At 38.1% G+C, this 16,952-nt stretch overlaps 1 protein-coding gene across 2 annotated transcripts in view; it reads right to left on the bottom strand.

Moving 5' to 3' along the window:
* Positions 1-16,952, bottom strand: part of RPAP2 (RNA polymerase II associated protein 2) — a 60,649-nt gene that overhangs the window by 16,784 nt on the left and 26,913 nt on the right. For both annotated transcript variants that reach the window (XM_075182377.1, XM_075182378.1), the window contains exon 11: positions 12,868-12,936. In XM_075182377.1, the coding sequence (XP_075038478.1) occupies positions 12,868-12,936 (69 nt within the window). The remainder of the gene's footprint in view (positions 1-12,867; positions 12,937-16,952) is intronic.

Consider the following 16,952-nt stretch of genomic DNA (forward strand, 5'->3'; position numbering starts at 1 on the left):
ATTCTTTCACCCCTGAAAACAAGAACTCATAGTAATCCAACTATGTGATCTAAACGTAAAAAAACCCTCGACCTCCGGAGAGCAGCTTTTTCCATTACATCACATAAATATTTAATGAATGAATTCAAACCCTATCTTAGAGGAATTGACATATGTTGACTAAAACGCTACTAGCGGAATATTTGTTCCTCAGGTTAATGTATTATTCTGAATTATAAACAGAGATTAACCAATATATCCCAGGGAATATGATAAATAAACATGGATCAAATCATGATATGTTGTGTAGAAAAATAACACACAGCTACCTATTTAATATGACAGGTGTAATAAAACACTGAAAAAATCTGACAAACAAAAACTAAAAATGTATATATATGTATGCATGCAGATTAGGCAGAGTTTGCAGCAGTAATCAGGTCACAAAGTTCCAGTTAAATAGACCAATATCATACATAGTTCATTGAATTAAATGTGTTAAGCCACGATTGTTATAAAAAATAAACTAAGAAATTCTTTATTTAAGTTGGTTTGTGTCACATACTGCCTTATGTCTTTACCTTCTTATTGTTTTACTCATTCCGTTTATTTTTAGCCATTTTTTTGTTATTAGTTTGGCTGGGTTTGAACTGTGGTCTCTGTTGTGTACTTGCAATGAGTTCTTTGTCAAATGTAATTACTTATTGTTTGCACGTGTTTCCCATGTGACCCATTAAGGAAGTTCTGTAGCTATTTAAACCCCTCAGTCTCACACTCTCCATGCCTGTGCAACAGGTAACCTCGCTAAGTGTATACAATTTCTTGTTGTTTCCTGACCTCAGCTAGGCTTCCTGACTATCCGTCTCACCTGACCTTGTCCTATTCTCAGCTACGTTTCGCTGCTGTCTACCCCTGACCAATATCTTGTGATATGGTGAGACGCTTTTAGACCTGTGGTCCTCCTGCAACAGAGCCAAAGTCCCCTTGCGGGTCCTCTGGTGAAAACCAGAAGCGCCATTAAACTCAGCACCCCAAAGGAGCCATGGACAATTATCATAGGCACATTAAGGTTGCAAACAATTTATCTCCTAAATAAGAGGCTGGGGCAATGCTATGGTCAACAGTGCCCCTAACCAGTTACATTCAGCAATGTCCAGCATATTACATACAGGACATAGATCACCTGAATTATTTGTTTATTCTAAGTTGCCCAATGGGTAAAATGTATATTTTTGAACTCTTTACTAATAAAACAAATGTTATTTTGAGTTATATATGAAGTACTGGGGATTACATTTCTCACAGGTTGAGAACCTAAAGGAGGGAAAGGAACAATGTCACCAGTGCATGACTGACAACTCTACCGTAATAGGTAATTCCATGTGGTGCAGGAATAATTATGAGGTTGCCGACAGGTAAAGCATGAACTAGGTAAGCTCATAGTCTTATACATTATATATTACATACAACATTACAAGTTGTTGATTTATGTATGACAAACCCACTTTAATAAGTTACTCTGATATCTGTCAAATTAAGAAAGTAAACTCATACCAAATCATACCTTAATATTTATTTTTAACCATTTCATAGGCATCACATTTATTAGATGAAAAAAACATTTCTAGGGGCATATTCAATTAGCCACAATGTTCAGATGATCATGACTGCATACTTTTTATACTAATACGGTACCACAACAAAACGGATTTCCATTTGCAACCCTTTTAGTGGCGAAGGGAATTCTGCGATGTTGCAGTAATGTGGAGTACCTTCGCGCCCGTTCCGGAGGCATTCTGCACACAATTGAATATGCCTCCTAGAAAATTTTTAAGTTTCTTCATTTAAAGCTGCATGTAAGAGATTTGTACAAGATAAAAGAAGCATCTTGGTGCAAAATTGTCACACTGCGCATGTGCACAATTTGCACCTGTTTTTAGTAATTTGTGTACACCACACCAAGATGTTGAAGAAGCCAACAAAGTTTTGAGGGTCAGCCTCCCCCCTTACTTCCGAGGCGGGCCGTCCGCCTCCATGCTGCATTACTTTTCCTGCTTACTACGGAAGGGACATAATTTCCTTCCATTCTGAGCAAACCTTAACTTTAAAGCCCCTCAGGAGCTTGACATGCCTTGCCGTGCCCTGGTTATACAGCAGGGAGCTCATTAAGTCCCCTGCTGACAGTGGTCTGCACTGCACTGGGATCCTTAGCAGCACGGGTGGGTAGCTAGATGGGCCCTATAGCAGATACTATCCTGACAGGTAAGCCCATGTTTGCATGTATGTGGCATTTGTGGCCCTTTATAACTTTGAGAGGTGGAACAGAGGAATTAAAATACAAATGCACTACATTAAGGGCATGCAGAAGCAAGTTAAGCACGCCCCTTTGGGACACTTCTTATTTAGGGTTCCACAGATCTTTAAATACGTTAGTCAAGATATGGAAATTTTGTGCAAACATTAACTGGGTACTGGCCTTGAGGTTGAAAATGGGGCATCTTGACGTTCAATTCTAAAGCAGGCCCTATGACATTATGGGGGAGATTCAACTCAGCGCGGTGTCTCTGGAACGTTCATGGAGACACATCACGCCGATGTTATGGCAGGAATCTCCGCTCATTTTTCCTCGCACCCCACAGAGGTGCACAGAGAAGTGTGCAGAGATTCCTACCATAATGTCTGGCAATGCGCGCAATTGGATATCACCAGCAATTGAATCTCTCTAAATGAGTGTTACTTCATATTACCTGCCTGCCACCAATAGATGTGTGCTGTGCTTTCCTGTAAAAGACAACAGCTGCCAGGCATTAAGATAAGTATTTAAAATAAACTAATACTAGTGTCACTCCATGATACAAATCGGGCTGATAGAGAGATATTAAAAGTTTGTAAATGATATAGGTCTTTAGATTCCTGGAATGAATCACATAAAATTAACCAATCTATAGTACGCCCACTCCCCGGGGCTTTACGGCATGTGTCTCACTACAGTTCTCTATGTCCGCGTTGTCAGCCTAGTGAATGTACAAGGGAAGGTACAGAGATGGACACTGAGATGACCATACAATAAATAAGACTGGTGCAGTCACGTTTCAAGCGGTAATGTGGTCTTAAGAAAAGCATAAACCAAATAGTTTATTCTTAATTTATTAAAAATAGACTAGACAAAATTATACCTTTGATTACTTAGCCCCAAAACGACAAAATCGTCCACTGGTGTCATTTAAAGTATGGAAACACAGCACAAAACCTCCAATGTGCTACTTGTGAATGTCACAGTCTAAATAAGAATACAATTAAAGTAAATGCAGCACTCAATATTTCAATAAAATCGCAAACTTAAACACAGAAACTGATATGCCCCGGACAGAATTGTGATATTAAACTTAACAGTATAAAACTTATTGAGGTTGCCCCTCGAAACTTTATGGTCCTTTCAAAATTTTAACGTTAACGGTATATTGGCATGTCAAGATAAAAATGTACGCGCAAAGAACACAAAACATGATATAAACAACAATAGACCATCTTCATGTGCTAATATGGTGAATAGCAGGAAAGATATACATAAGATATACAAATGTCACAGTAAACAGGTAGCAAACAATTCACGAATGGCCGATCATCTGATAAGTAACATGCACAAGTACAGGGAGGGAGCCCTTCCTTCCTGTTGATGGAATGGCTTCTGTGTGTAAGGAAGTATAGGTTTTATGCAATGTATTAAATTGCTACAAGTACTGTACATACATGGTGTCCACCCAGCCTATCATCTTGTAATACCCCGTTCACACTGCCTCAAAAACCCAGGTTATTGCTGGGAAAATCCCCGTGACCCAGGTCGAGTGCGAACGGGTCCCCTGCTAATTCCTGGGTGGCATGACCCGGGTATTTTGTAGGGTTATTCTCGGGTCCGAGCCGTGTAGCCTCCAGTCTGAATGTTATTGAAAATATGAAGATAAACAGTAGATGTATGCTATGTGTGTTTGGTGGAAGTGACATCACTGCCATCCACTTGCCAAGCAGGAATTGCTGGCTGACAGGAAATACCTGGCAGCAATCTTCAGTTCTCAGTATATACCACACAGTAAAGACATGTTAGCAAAGTTCTCCAGCCTCTGCTTTTGATTTAAGCACACACAGTTCTACAAAAACTTACATCACAAGAGGAGCCAATCAAAGCTCCTCTTGTGATGTTGCCATGGAGACCCAGGTTAAGTGTGAACCCGGTCCACAAGGGAATTTGCCGGGGTGGGAGGCTCTGCTCTCTCGGGTTCATATACCTGGGATATTGCAGGGGTTGCAATGTGAAAGTGGTATAAGTGTAAATTTAAGTAACAGCTGTCTCTTATTATGTTGGTAATTCTGCAATGTATTTGAATGACCAAAATCTGTATTACAATCTACAGCTCATGTTCTTAAGTGCACTTTAAGGCAGTGATCTAATGTTAGTTTGTAACAGATATAACACGTGCCTGTACAATTTTATTGGTTAAACATTCAGACACAGATATCAGAAATACAGTCTCAGAATGTTGATGTACCTGGTAATGTGAATAGGTTGTGTTTACACAATCTCTTATAAACCACTCGAGATTTCATCCTGGAAACCCAGAGCAAACCTTCGCTGGCCTATAAACTAGAGGGATGATGCGTTCTCTCTCTCTGTGTAAGCAACGCTACACAGAACTTGTACTACGTTCTTTACTTTGTACAATATATAAAGACTACTACAAATTACACCAGAATCTCCAACATCAGCTGAAATGTACAGTACATGTCCAGAGTACCCATCACCTACAGATTAAGGAGATATCTGAACATATAACTAAACATCTTACATTTAGTTTTTTTCTTTATTTTCTTTTACATGACAGCATATTAGTCATCTTCTGTGAGTATTAATGAGTGTATACAGGCCATGTACATCAGGTAACATCATCACAACTATTAGTATATTGGCTCTTAGAATTTTCAGAACTGCATGACAGGTGATTTTTAAAAGACAAATATATAAAAAATTGATTTACAAAAGCCAAAAATTAGGGTGACAAGCTCTCATATCATTTGTGAAGCATTGTTATTTTAGAAGAGAGGGATGCTAATATAAATGGGATATGTGGTTCTTTAAGCCTACCTTACCCATAATGACTACTTTGTATGGGTTTGCTACAACTAGAAATTAACAGAACTCCAAGGAGACTTCAAAATAATTCTGCTAGTGTGAATCAGAAGGATATTAAGTCAATGGAAAAGTGGAGAATAGACATGTTCATCTTTGCTTTAAGCAGCAAGTACAATTCAACTAAAACACGTTTAGGAGGCAGAGACACTCAGCGGGCACGTTATTAGGTAGACTGATACACTTGCTTTTTAATGAAAAAGTCTAATAAGCCAATCATGTGGCAGCAACATTTTGAAGACTGGTATGACGAATCTCGATTTATGCTGCAACATGGTACAGTTAGTATTTGGCATAAACAAAATAAATCCATGGATCCATCCTGTCTTGTGTGAACGGTACATGCTGGTGGTGGTGTAATGGCGTGGTGAATGTTCTCTTGGCACACATTACGCCCCTTAATACCAATTGAGCATTGTTTAAATGCCACAGCCTACCTGACTATCGTTGCTGACCATAAGCATCCCTTCATGGCCACAGTCTGCCCATCTTCCAATGGCTACTTCCAGCAGGATAACACGTTATGTCACAAAGAACACATCATCTCAAGCTGCTTCCATGAACATGACAATGAGTTCAGTGTACTCCAATGGCCTCCCCAGTCAGAGGCGGAACTAGCGAGCTGTGGGCCCCAGTGTAGAGAGGCGGGAAGGAGGTAACCGGGGCCCCCAACCCTCTGCCATGCAGCAGGCCCCATTATCTCCATGGGCCCTGGGGCACAGCAGCTGCTGCACCAATGGTAGTTACGCCACTGTCCACAGTCCCATAGAACACATTTGGAATGTGGTGGAACGGGAGATTTGCAGTATGAATGTGCCGCCAATCAGCAGCAACAGAATAATGTTATCACGTCAATATGGAGCAGAATAAGGATTGTTTTTTAAATAATATTGAGAAGAATTTTTATTTCTGAATACTATTGTATTTAAATGTTTTAGTTCAGGTTTTCCATTACTATTTTTAGAATAGTTTATAACTATTTGCCACTGTGCCTTCACACTTAACTCAGGAATGGTATTTAAAGTAGATCACAACCTAGAAGTAATAGGGGGGAATTCAATTTGGCTGTGTTCAATGCAGCGTTAATTATAGTACCGTTTATACGGTAACTTTAACCCTGATTTCTGCTTGCAGCTCCCTGGGCCAGGAGCAAAAACCAGCGTTAAAGATTACCATGCTAATGGTTATTAAGCACACTATTACCGTAGTAACTGTAATAGTGCGCAGGCCTCGTTACTTTCGCCAGTAATGCAGCCAATTGAATATGCCCCATAGAATAGATTTGGGTAAAGTACAAGGAGTTGATATAAAAAAAAAAAACACAGTCCTACTTACCTTAGATGCACTGTTTGCCAGATGCGCGGGGGTCACAGATGGCTGTATCTGTGTCTTGTGACTGTCCAATTCATAGGAGTGGCATGGAATGGTTACAGCCATTGGAGACGTTGGTGAATGGCACAACTAAAGAGAGTAGAACTTTGTGGGGGGGGGGGGGGGGGTTTAATCTCAGCTCCTTGAACTCCACCCAAAACTAATATTTTCCCAGACTAAAAGAAATAAAAGACATTGCTATAACCAAGAAATATAAAACATGACATTTCGGTGAGCTGCCATATTTGCGAGGACTGCACCCCAGACATATTTTGCAATGAGAGCGGTTGCACGATTCTGAAGCGATTATCGCCATTTTCTGATTGTTTAACTACCGGGTCCCAGAGCTGATGCTTTCGCTCCCTGAACATTTGGAAGTGCTTTTAGAGGAGACAGCATTACCTGCCCTGCTGTTACTGCAGGAATCACTGGCCACAGTTCACTGGCAACAGCCAGTTCAGATAAATAGAATGTTACAAGACATTTCTTGGGGAAAATGCTGAAAGCTTCCATTAGTCTGCATCATGGGTATAAACTAAAAACAGCAGACGTCCAACTTGAATTTGGCTACATGGATTTTCATTTTTCCATTAATTACTGTATAAACTTTTACTTGTGCCTTAGAATTCATGAAAAAAATAAAATTGAAAAAAATAAAATAAAAAAAAATATTTTATTATATATATATTATACACACACACACATATATATATTATAATATATATATATATATATATATATATATATATATATATATATATATATATATATATATATATATATATATATATATATACATACATACATACATACATACAAACAAACACACACACACCTGTGTGTGCAACTGTTGATTTGGATCAACTTCTATTTTATATTTAGTAGTCCCTAAAAATGTAACAAATATATATATATATATATATATATATCTTTATATATTACACACGCACAGATGCATATATACACATTTAAATACTATGACAACAGTTATCTAGCATATATAAAGCATATTGCTTCCTATACAAATAATATCAGGATTCAGTGTCAGTTACAAGATTTACAAATGGAAGGTCTGACATGTAGACAAGAGAATTTCTCCCACCATGATCACAGCATTATGTAACAAGCTACTCACACTTTTGCATTTATGCTTGTGAATATGATTAGCTCTTCCATAAAATACCATACTAGCTTAAGTGGTCTCTTAAATTCTCCTACAGCTGGTTTGTAGGCGGTTAAAAATCAATACGCTCAACAGTCTTCGGTAGCATAACTTAAATCTTTTTCAGTAATGTACATTTCTATACATGGTCCAACAGGATCTTTGTTTTTTTTTATGCATTTGCAATTTTGGAATATGATGTTATAAACAGGAGATTTACCTTCAGTAAATAAGCCGTGTAACAAGTATTAAGGTAGTTGAGCTTTTTCACAATCTCTACCAGTTCCATCCTTAAGTAAACTAATCCATGTGAAGCTTATATAACGTACACTTCCAGTGCTCATTTTCCTATATCCTGGTCTTTAATTGTGTGAAAACAGGATAAGCTTGATTTAAAGTATAGATGTATGGAAAGTTACTTATAGGGCTAGATTGAAAATTACAATTAAGGAGGTACAGCAAATATTTACATTTGTAACCTTGATACAACAGAAGCAGAAATTCCCCTCTGAAATCTGCAGATGTCTTCAGTAATTTATTTTTTTTCTTTCTTAATTATTTCTCTCAGAAGCAGATGGCTTATATTAAAGTCATACTATCACATTTTTTAAAGCTTTCTGACATGAGCTATATCTAATGGTGCTATAAAGAAACATTATTTATATTCCAATATGCAGAGAAGGCCTCTCTTTATATTGTGTGACCATGTTCTAACGTCAGTGTGAATCGCCACTGTTGTTCTTGTTGAAGTTCCGGATAAAACCTTCTCCTATGTATGTGTGCTAATAACAACCACCAACCACACTGCAGGTTCTCTCTAACACTGTTTGGCTTCCTCTCACAAGGACTCAGCAGCCGGCCCCTTTTAGCCACAATTTTGGATGACGAGAACAGCAACTTGCATTCAGCTGCCCAGCAAATGGAAAAGCAATGTCAAATAACTCATGTTCTGTTAAAGTTTGGAGTACCTGTATTAACAGCTGTTTAATATGAGGGAACTCCTATATAAACAAAAAATGTGCAGCCAGAAATGGCATAACCCTCACCTGTCACCCCCATTGTTTGTACCATAAACTTCCTGACCGTCATTTATACAGATCAGGGGTGTCCAATTAACCTGCTGTCCCACCTTCCCTGGCAACGCCATAAACCTAATTTTCCAAAAATAGTATCTGGCCCATAAATGTATAGAAATAACATAGCTGTATGTTGGACAGCACTATACATCTTTATTCATTCACTTCTCCATTTGCTCCAAAACTGTCAGTCTCCCAATTTCAATAAAACAACATCAACTCCTGGGGGCATATTTACTAAACTGTGGGTTTGAAAAAGTAGAGATGTTGCCTATAGCAACCAATCAGATTCTAGCTGTCAGTTTGTAGAATGTACTGAATAAATGATAACTAGAATCTGATTGGTTGCTATAGGCAACATCTCCACTTTTTCATACCCGCACTTTAGTACATATATCCCTTGATATTATCATGAGCCTCAGTACATTCCGATCCTTGTACAGCAAGCTCTGTTTAACTTGTATTTCAAAGACTGCCAAAGTATTCCATTCACTATGTTAGGGGAAAAGCTCCAAAAGACATCAGATGAACACCCCTCCTCTGTAGGAAAACAAAAACAACTTTTGGCACAACACGTGTTAAAAAGGATTCTGGTAAAAATTGACCAAACACTCTGCATTCTGCCTGTTTGTCACAAACCCCAAACAACAGAATTAGTGAGTAATTTGGGTACTTATGTATTTGGGTGCACTGAAAAATCAGCTAACAGTACAGATTTGGACTTTATCCCATCCAGTTCAAATGATAGCTGCACACGCGTTGAACTCATTTTCAGCGACTCCCGAACATATCCGATCCCACTGGATCAGATCTTACAGTCCACACACAGTACAATGATTAGTCAGTTTGGTTGTACTGATTAATTAAAATCACAGCACTTGTGAGCAGCTTAAGTACATCTACCTGGACACCTGAAACCCATAAACATTTCTATTTCACCTCAAAGTATTGAATGGCTTTAAATGACTTTCCTTATCAAGCTATTCGCTATTTTTTTTAAAAAAAAAAAGCCAAAGGAAGACTAAAAAATTCATAAGATCTGTTTCACAAATCACCAATTCAACCGAAAGAGCATATAATAAAAATGACAAAAGATTTGTTCTTATAGCTGATAAAAAATTGATGCCAAAGCATTCAAGTAAAGTTACTTTCTGTGTTCTGATTTAATGAATGATTTGAGCAGTATCTGACAAAGTGACACAGATGCAGGGCTCGCTGAAGCCTACGCTAATACCTACTAGTACAGCCTTCCCTGGGACAGTGAATATAGAACTATGTGTCAGACTGAAGCAATATCAAAAGATATTAAGTGCAGTGCAAGGGATGCTACAATGTTGGCCCACAACGTTCCTTGACCTGTGAATGTCTCAAAAGTACTTCCCAGCCCTAGAGGCTTGAATGACTCACCAGACCCACAACCAGAAGCAGGAGCAACACTGTTACATTTACAGAAAACACTTTTATACAAGATGTGCATACAGATTTATCTAGTTGTGGGAAGGTTCTAATTTATATGCAACTCTTACTTACAATTTTTTGACAGATCTAAACAAAACATACAAAAATAAAACCAATTCAGAGAAGTCACATATATACCTTGATGGAATTTATGTATTAATAATGATAAAGACAGGTGGATAAAAGATAGAAATCTGCTTATTGTATAATTGCACATTTTATAATGCAAGAATCACATTTTTATAGATTTAATGGCATCTATTCTAATTGTTTTGTTGACATCAAAGCTTTACTAATCATCAGGAACACTGTTAGAAGTGCGCCAGTATACGGAGGGGGGCAAAAGTCTTCTAGCAGCTGATGGTTTCCCCTGGCGAACAGGGGTAGTAGACGCATCCAACAGTCATCGCTATTGTGAGGTAGCCGTAACTTTGCAATATTGCCTCCCACCAGGTTACAGTTTATAAAGTTTTATAAGATACAAGGAAATTATCTAAAAGTATTTTATGAAGGTTTACATATCTTCTTAAATAAATATTTCTTGAATAAATAGTTCCTCTACAGATATTTAATATTACAAATAACCTTGGCCAAATTCACATATTTTATTTAAACAATTAGGAGCACTTCATCATCATCATCATCATTTATTTATATAGCGCCACTAATTCCGCAGCGCTGTACAGAGAACCCATTCACATCAGTCCCTGCCCCACTGGAGCTTACAGTCCAAATTCCCTAATATAGACACACACTCACACACAGACAGACAGACAGAGAGGGAGAGACTAGTGTCAATTTTTGATAGCAGCCAATTAACCTACTAGTATGTTTTTGGAGTGTGGGAGGAAACCGGAGCACCCGGAGGAAACCCACGCAAACACAGGGAGACCATACAAACTCCACACAGATAAGGCCATGGTCGGGAATTGAACTCATGACCCCAGTGCTGTGAGGCAGAAGTGCTAACCACTACGCCACTTGTAGAGCATTTATTTTATATTTAACTGAAATTTAAATCTGAGTGATATTAACATATACACTGCTGTGACTGGTGACTGGGGAATCTAGGCCATGTATTGTACCAAGTCCAAGTGGCATTATTACTGCCCACTAGGGGCACATGTGTAAGGCAGGCATTTCATATTTATTGCTGAACACACACACATATATATATATATATATACACACACATACACACACACACACACACACTACATATACATACTGTTGTTTAAGTTTAATAATTGGACGAAGGTGGTAATCAATAATTTCCTACACTACAATCATTTGCTCTGCGATTAATACGCAACGTAATTATTATTGTAGCAACATTTAAATATGTTTAACAGATTTTCTATCTTTTCATATAAAATATAAAGTGGTGAAGAGGCTAATTAATGTTTACAAGCTATACATTACATCAAGTTTGGTATCATTCTATTCGCAATTGCATTGGAACGTTTCTGGTATTATTTATGTAGCCATCGCACGTTGCGAAAGCTAGTTATAAATAATATCACTTTTCATACACCAGATAGCAACTCCAGAGCTGTCATAAAAGAACCAGTTTATACAGGTCTAGAGACGGGAGCCAGAAGAAGGTCAATTGGCCACCTTAAGGAACAATGACCAGAGGAATGAACCAATGTGATGTTGAGTTCTTGGGAGGTCATGACCCGTCGATCTATGAATGTGGACCTTAATACTGTCACTGCTTTTTCCAACTGTATAGTGTATAAATTGTTCACCTCTGGCTTTGGAATCCAGAGCGTTCTGATGGAAGCTTGTGCTGGTATCAATGGCGCAAGTATATGCATGCCTAACTTTGCCTTGTAATACTTTGTGAATAAAACCTTTGAACCTTTGTGCTTTGGAGCCACAGCAATAGCAACAAACGATCTTTATTGCAAACAATACATATGGACGCAACAAATATTATAATTTATATATATACACACATACATACATACACATACACACTATATAGACATGGGTTTAACAAATCTGATTAAAGCTTTTTACACTTACACACCAATTAAAATGTAAGAAAACTGTTGCAACTCTTCCACTCAAACTCCAAATAGCAATGTAATTACGACAATTGAGACAGAGGCCTTAATGGACGTATTCCTTGCACAATACAGACATGGTTCACCATCACATCCTGTGGTTAGCTGCAGATTCAGCACTATCATAGAGTATATATATATGCATATATAGTTTTATATATAAAATGGGGGATTTCCCATGGACTGAACTCAAGCTGTGGGAAATCCCGGTATTATATATATATATATATATATATATATATATATATATATATATATATATATATATATATATATATATATATATATATATGACTGCCGCAGCTAAGCGCTGATTTGCGGTGGGAGCTCTTAGAAACTAGTTGCCGGCGCATTTGAGAGTTTTTTATTTTGCAAAGTCAAGGATCCCAGGATTTATTATTACAGATGAAGAGCCTGGATTTAGGTGAGCCATAAAGAGGGTGACTGAGGAGAGTGAAGTGGTGTTTTTATTTTAAGTGTGTGTGTTTTCTTTACATTTTGTCCTGATGCAGTGCTTTTATTTATTGCTTTTTTAGGTAGTCACATAAGAGAAAGATAAATACTTACACAGATAAAAGAACAATGGCAATGATTGACCATTCAGGAGTTGTATGCGTAATATTCTTATTCGTAAATCTGAAACACAATAACAAATGAATAATAGTGAGAAACAACCATGGTGCTCAGTAACAGATCATTCAAGCTAAACTTGAAATGCAAGCTGTTCATAAAATACAGCTACTAGTAATAGCTCAGGAAATGATCAGAACTGCAGATATTTGTGACAAGAGAGTGATTAAGGCAGAATCTTTTGACCTTTGTACATCACACTTTCTATCTGTCAGAAGACTGAACACTTTCATGAGTCATTAGGAGCCTAAAATATTGGTAAGCAGAGGAGAATTGCTCAGATATAAATAAGGGCATATACAATGTCAAACACTTTAAGATCTGTAGAGGTATGGACATTATACATAGATTTGTGAATATTTTAAAGATGTCAATTCATACAGGATTAGATAAATAGTATAACATGCCTTTCAAACATATGTGTAATCTAATGTTATATTACTCATGCCAGCATGCAAATTCTCACACTATAAAACAGCAATAGAATTTAGAATCATGAAAAAAGGTCAGCGACAATTTCCTAAGAAAAAAATCTTATTGCATTTGTGATATCTAGACCTCTTCTCTTTAGTACACCATGTCCTATTCTTCTGGTGAGCACAAATCTGGCACTCCTGTCTAACTTTGTTGGAGGAACTATTGGCAGCTTGTCAGATAGATGGTCGTGAGTACGTACACACTGCAGGATTGGAACAACTTTGTTTCATCGTTAAACAACATTTTTAGTTCTGTTTAAAAATCAAATGAAACGATACGGTGTGCTTTGGAACGTTAATCGTTCATAGTTGCAGTGTACACTCTATGTGATAGCGGGCGGAACAGACGTTTATCGTTTGATTGACCCGATAATCGGCTTAAAACAATGTAGTGTGTATCCAGCATTAGGTTTTATGAACCCACCCCCTCTTAGTTGGAAACCCAGGAACTGCATTGTCAAAACCCACCCATCACAGACCCATAACCAGAAATGGTGGCACCTGGGGCAAGAAGAAAATGTGAAGCCCCACAAACTCTCAATTTTAATCAAATTAATATAAAATATTAATTTCCTGTGCCCCCTTTCCGCCCATCTCAGTTACGGCCCTGCCCCATCAACACAAACCTAATCAATGGCCCACTAACTGCCTGTCTGACATAGGTGGTGGTCCTAGTGCGTTCCCCTCAGGTGTAAGCAACAGGGGGAGCACAACTATACCCTTTTACCTTAGCTAGTGATACATGGCAGTGCTGAAGTCTGGCTAAAGTCTGTAGACTCACCTCCTGGATGTGCAGTGACCTGGTTACCACCTAAGAATAGTTTAGTAAGTGCACACTCAATTGGACATTCTTTCCTACAGTGCTGGAATCTATACAAATCATAATAATTCCAACAATTCCCTCAACATACTGTAGATGGGACCAGATCTGGGACAAGATGGCGTCAGAATCCTTGTGGAACAAGAGCCAATAGATCCATATCGATATACTTCCACCATACTCAGGAAGCGAGGGCTCCCCAAAAAATGTGCTTTAAAAGATTCACTCCAATTTGGTAAAACTAAAGATTTAGAAAATGAGTTGAACTTGCAGAATGTATTAATAAAAAATCTTTATCCTAATGTAGTTCCCCTGTGTCTGAGCGCACTATACGGTGAATAATTGTTAATGTTGCACTTAATGCTTCCATATGTACTGACATTGCATCTACCATACATACACAACAGAGGAAGAGCACAGCCAATAAATACTAAGCAGAATTATTCTAATGTAAGCTTATACATCCTGTAGCTTGCAGCTGTTGTACAGGTGCCAGCACACAAGACCTTGTCGGTATACAACTACTGTAGAGTCACAGGATAGCGATGCTCATTCAACTGAAACAATTACCAAAAGCTTATTATTTAATTTTACCCCACATATTAAAACAACTGTATCTTGATCATAGTATTCATTTAATTTAATTGCACATAAGTCTGTGTCATTAGAGCAATTCTGCCAGATTAACCTACATCTCAAGTCATTAGACGTCCAAAATGATTCTTTAGGATCCGCATCATTGTGTGAATATGTGAAGGCTTTCAATAGAGGCTCGTTGTGGTGAGAGTGATAGGATGTGCTGTGATACATCATGTGGACAGCCTATGTTCATGTGAGAATGCTGGAAATCTGCTGGCTTGAGGATAAGTGAAAGAGACAACCCCATTTAATCAAGGGACACGCCAACAAAACAGAGAGCGCTGTGTGTGCATGTATTGATTGAAGCACAGGGAGGCGATGTCCTTGTACACACACAGTGGAAGGTGCAGATATTTGTGTCTATTAACTTCTAGTCAATTAGTCAATGTTCTTATTGATTGGGAAGCTCCCAACACTGGTCACTGCCATTAATCTGCTACTTACAAAGGAGTCAGACATGAGTATCTTCTTCAGAGAAGGGCTGCTGATGCAAAATCAATGGTCATGACAGGCCAGTGTACTAAACCTTTCTCAAAGGACTATTTCAAGTTACAACAAAACTAAATGACTTTAAACATTAGAGGGAAAACAATGCACATTTTTAATAATGGACAACGAAGTCCCCAAGATATAATATAAACTACAGGAATCTTGTGATTCCATATCTAGAAGAAAAAGATATGGGTTTCTTTTTATTTCAATTGTGCAACTAATCTTCTATTTTGTTTACCAACTAAATCCCCATGTGTGCTGCCAGATTGGGCTTAATTCTGCATAAAACATATTCTATATACATACAGTGGCGATGAAAATTATTCAGGTGTTCGCCATTTTTCCCATTTTATTTTCTTACATCATGGCATAAAAATGGATCTATTGGGGAATTTTTATCTCTGATCAACACAAAATATTGTTTCAGGTCAAATAAAAAAACAAAATCAAAACTCTAAAGCGTTTTCATAATTAATTGCAAATTAAAAACAGACAGTCACTGATTAGTATAAGTATCCTGCCTTTTTTTTTTTAAACAATTGGTAGAAGCAGCTTCTAGCGGCCAAATACAGCAGTGAGTCTATTTGGTTAAGTCTCTGACACGCTGTTTCATACATTGTATGGGTTGTTTCTTGCTCAGGTCTCAAAACCATTATTGCAGCTTCAGCTTTGCTGCTTTTTAAACATGCATTTCCATGTGAGCCCCCCTAAGCCTTTGGTGGACACAAAATAGACTTAAACTGACCTGGACACCAAATCCTTGGAAGAGAATAAACCTCACATTTTCCTTAAGTATGAACGCAATCTATATTACACATTTAAAAATACGGAATAAACCCTCCTCTCCTCCAATCAGCAGCAGTCTTTCATTACAGTGCTTCATCAGATCTCTCTCGCCCCAGGGAGAACCAGACAGCACCAAAGGTGATTGGCAGAGGTCCAGCTTATATGCGAATGCTGGGACCCTGCTACAACAACAGGAAACAGTGATAATGCTCATGAGGGACCTTTTACAGGGAAAGGAGAGGGGGGGTTTGTATTTTAGAATAGAAAACCATTCTATTGCTTCATTTAGTTTAAACTCCCATTTGTCAAGGGATTTTACATGCACATATCAGTATTAAAGCATCATTTGCAGCCCTGGCATTTACTAGTCAACCAAGAACGGTCGTTGATAACACAAGTGAAGCAAATAATTTACCTTTTAGCTTCCTTAGTGGCCTGACAGACAGAAACTCTCCTGGGATAAATGTGACATCTCCGTTTTGGTAACAAAAGCGTACAGGCACGCTGGGATTTTACTGGGAATGAACTATAACTGTACTAAAATGTCTTCTGAGATCTCTTAGAGCTTTTTCTCATCTGCACGGTGTAGACTAAAATGCTACCGCAGCTAGGATGGACTGGAAGTGTTTCTGTAGAACTCAGTGGAGGGGAAAATCGTGGCTCTGTAGCCCACCAGTCTGTTCCTTGTCAGTCCCGTCTACAGGACGCTGTGACAACATACTGTCATTTCACTCAGTCTCCAACACACAAACAGGGCAGAGGTTACCGATATCATCACAGAAGCCTTTTAATGTTAAAAATTGCTTGTG

This window comes from Mixophyes fleayi, chromosome 8 (assembly GCF_038048845.1).
Source record: "Mixophyes fleayi isolate aMixFle1 chromosome 8, aMixFle1.hap1, whole genome shotgun sequence".
In the NCBI taxonomy this organism is placed as follows: Eukaryota; Metazoa; Chordata; class Amphibia; order Anura; family Limnodynastidae; genus Mixophyes; species Mixophyes fleayi.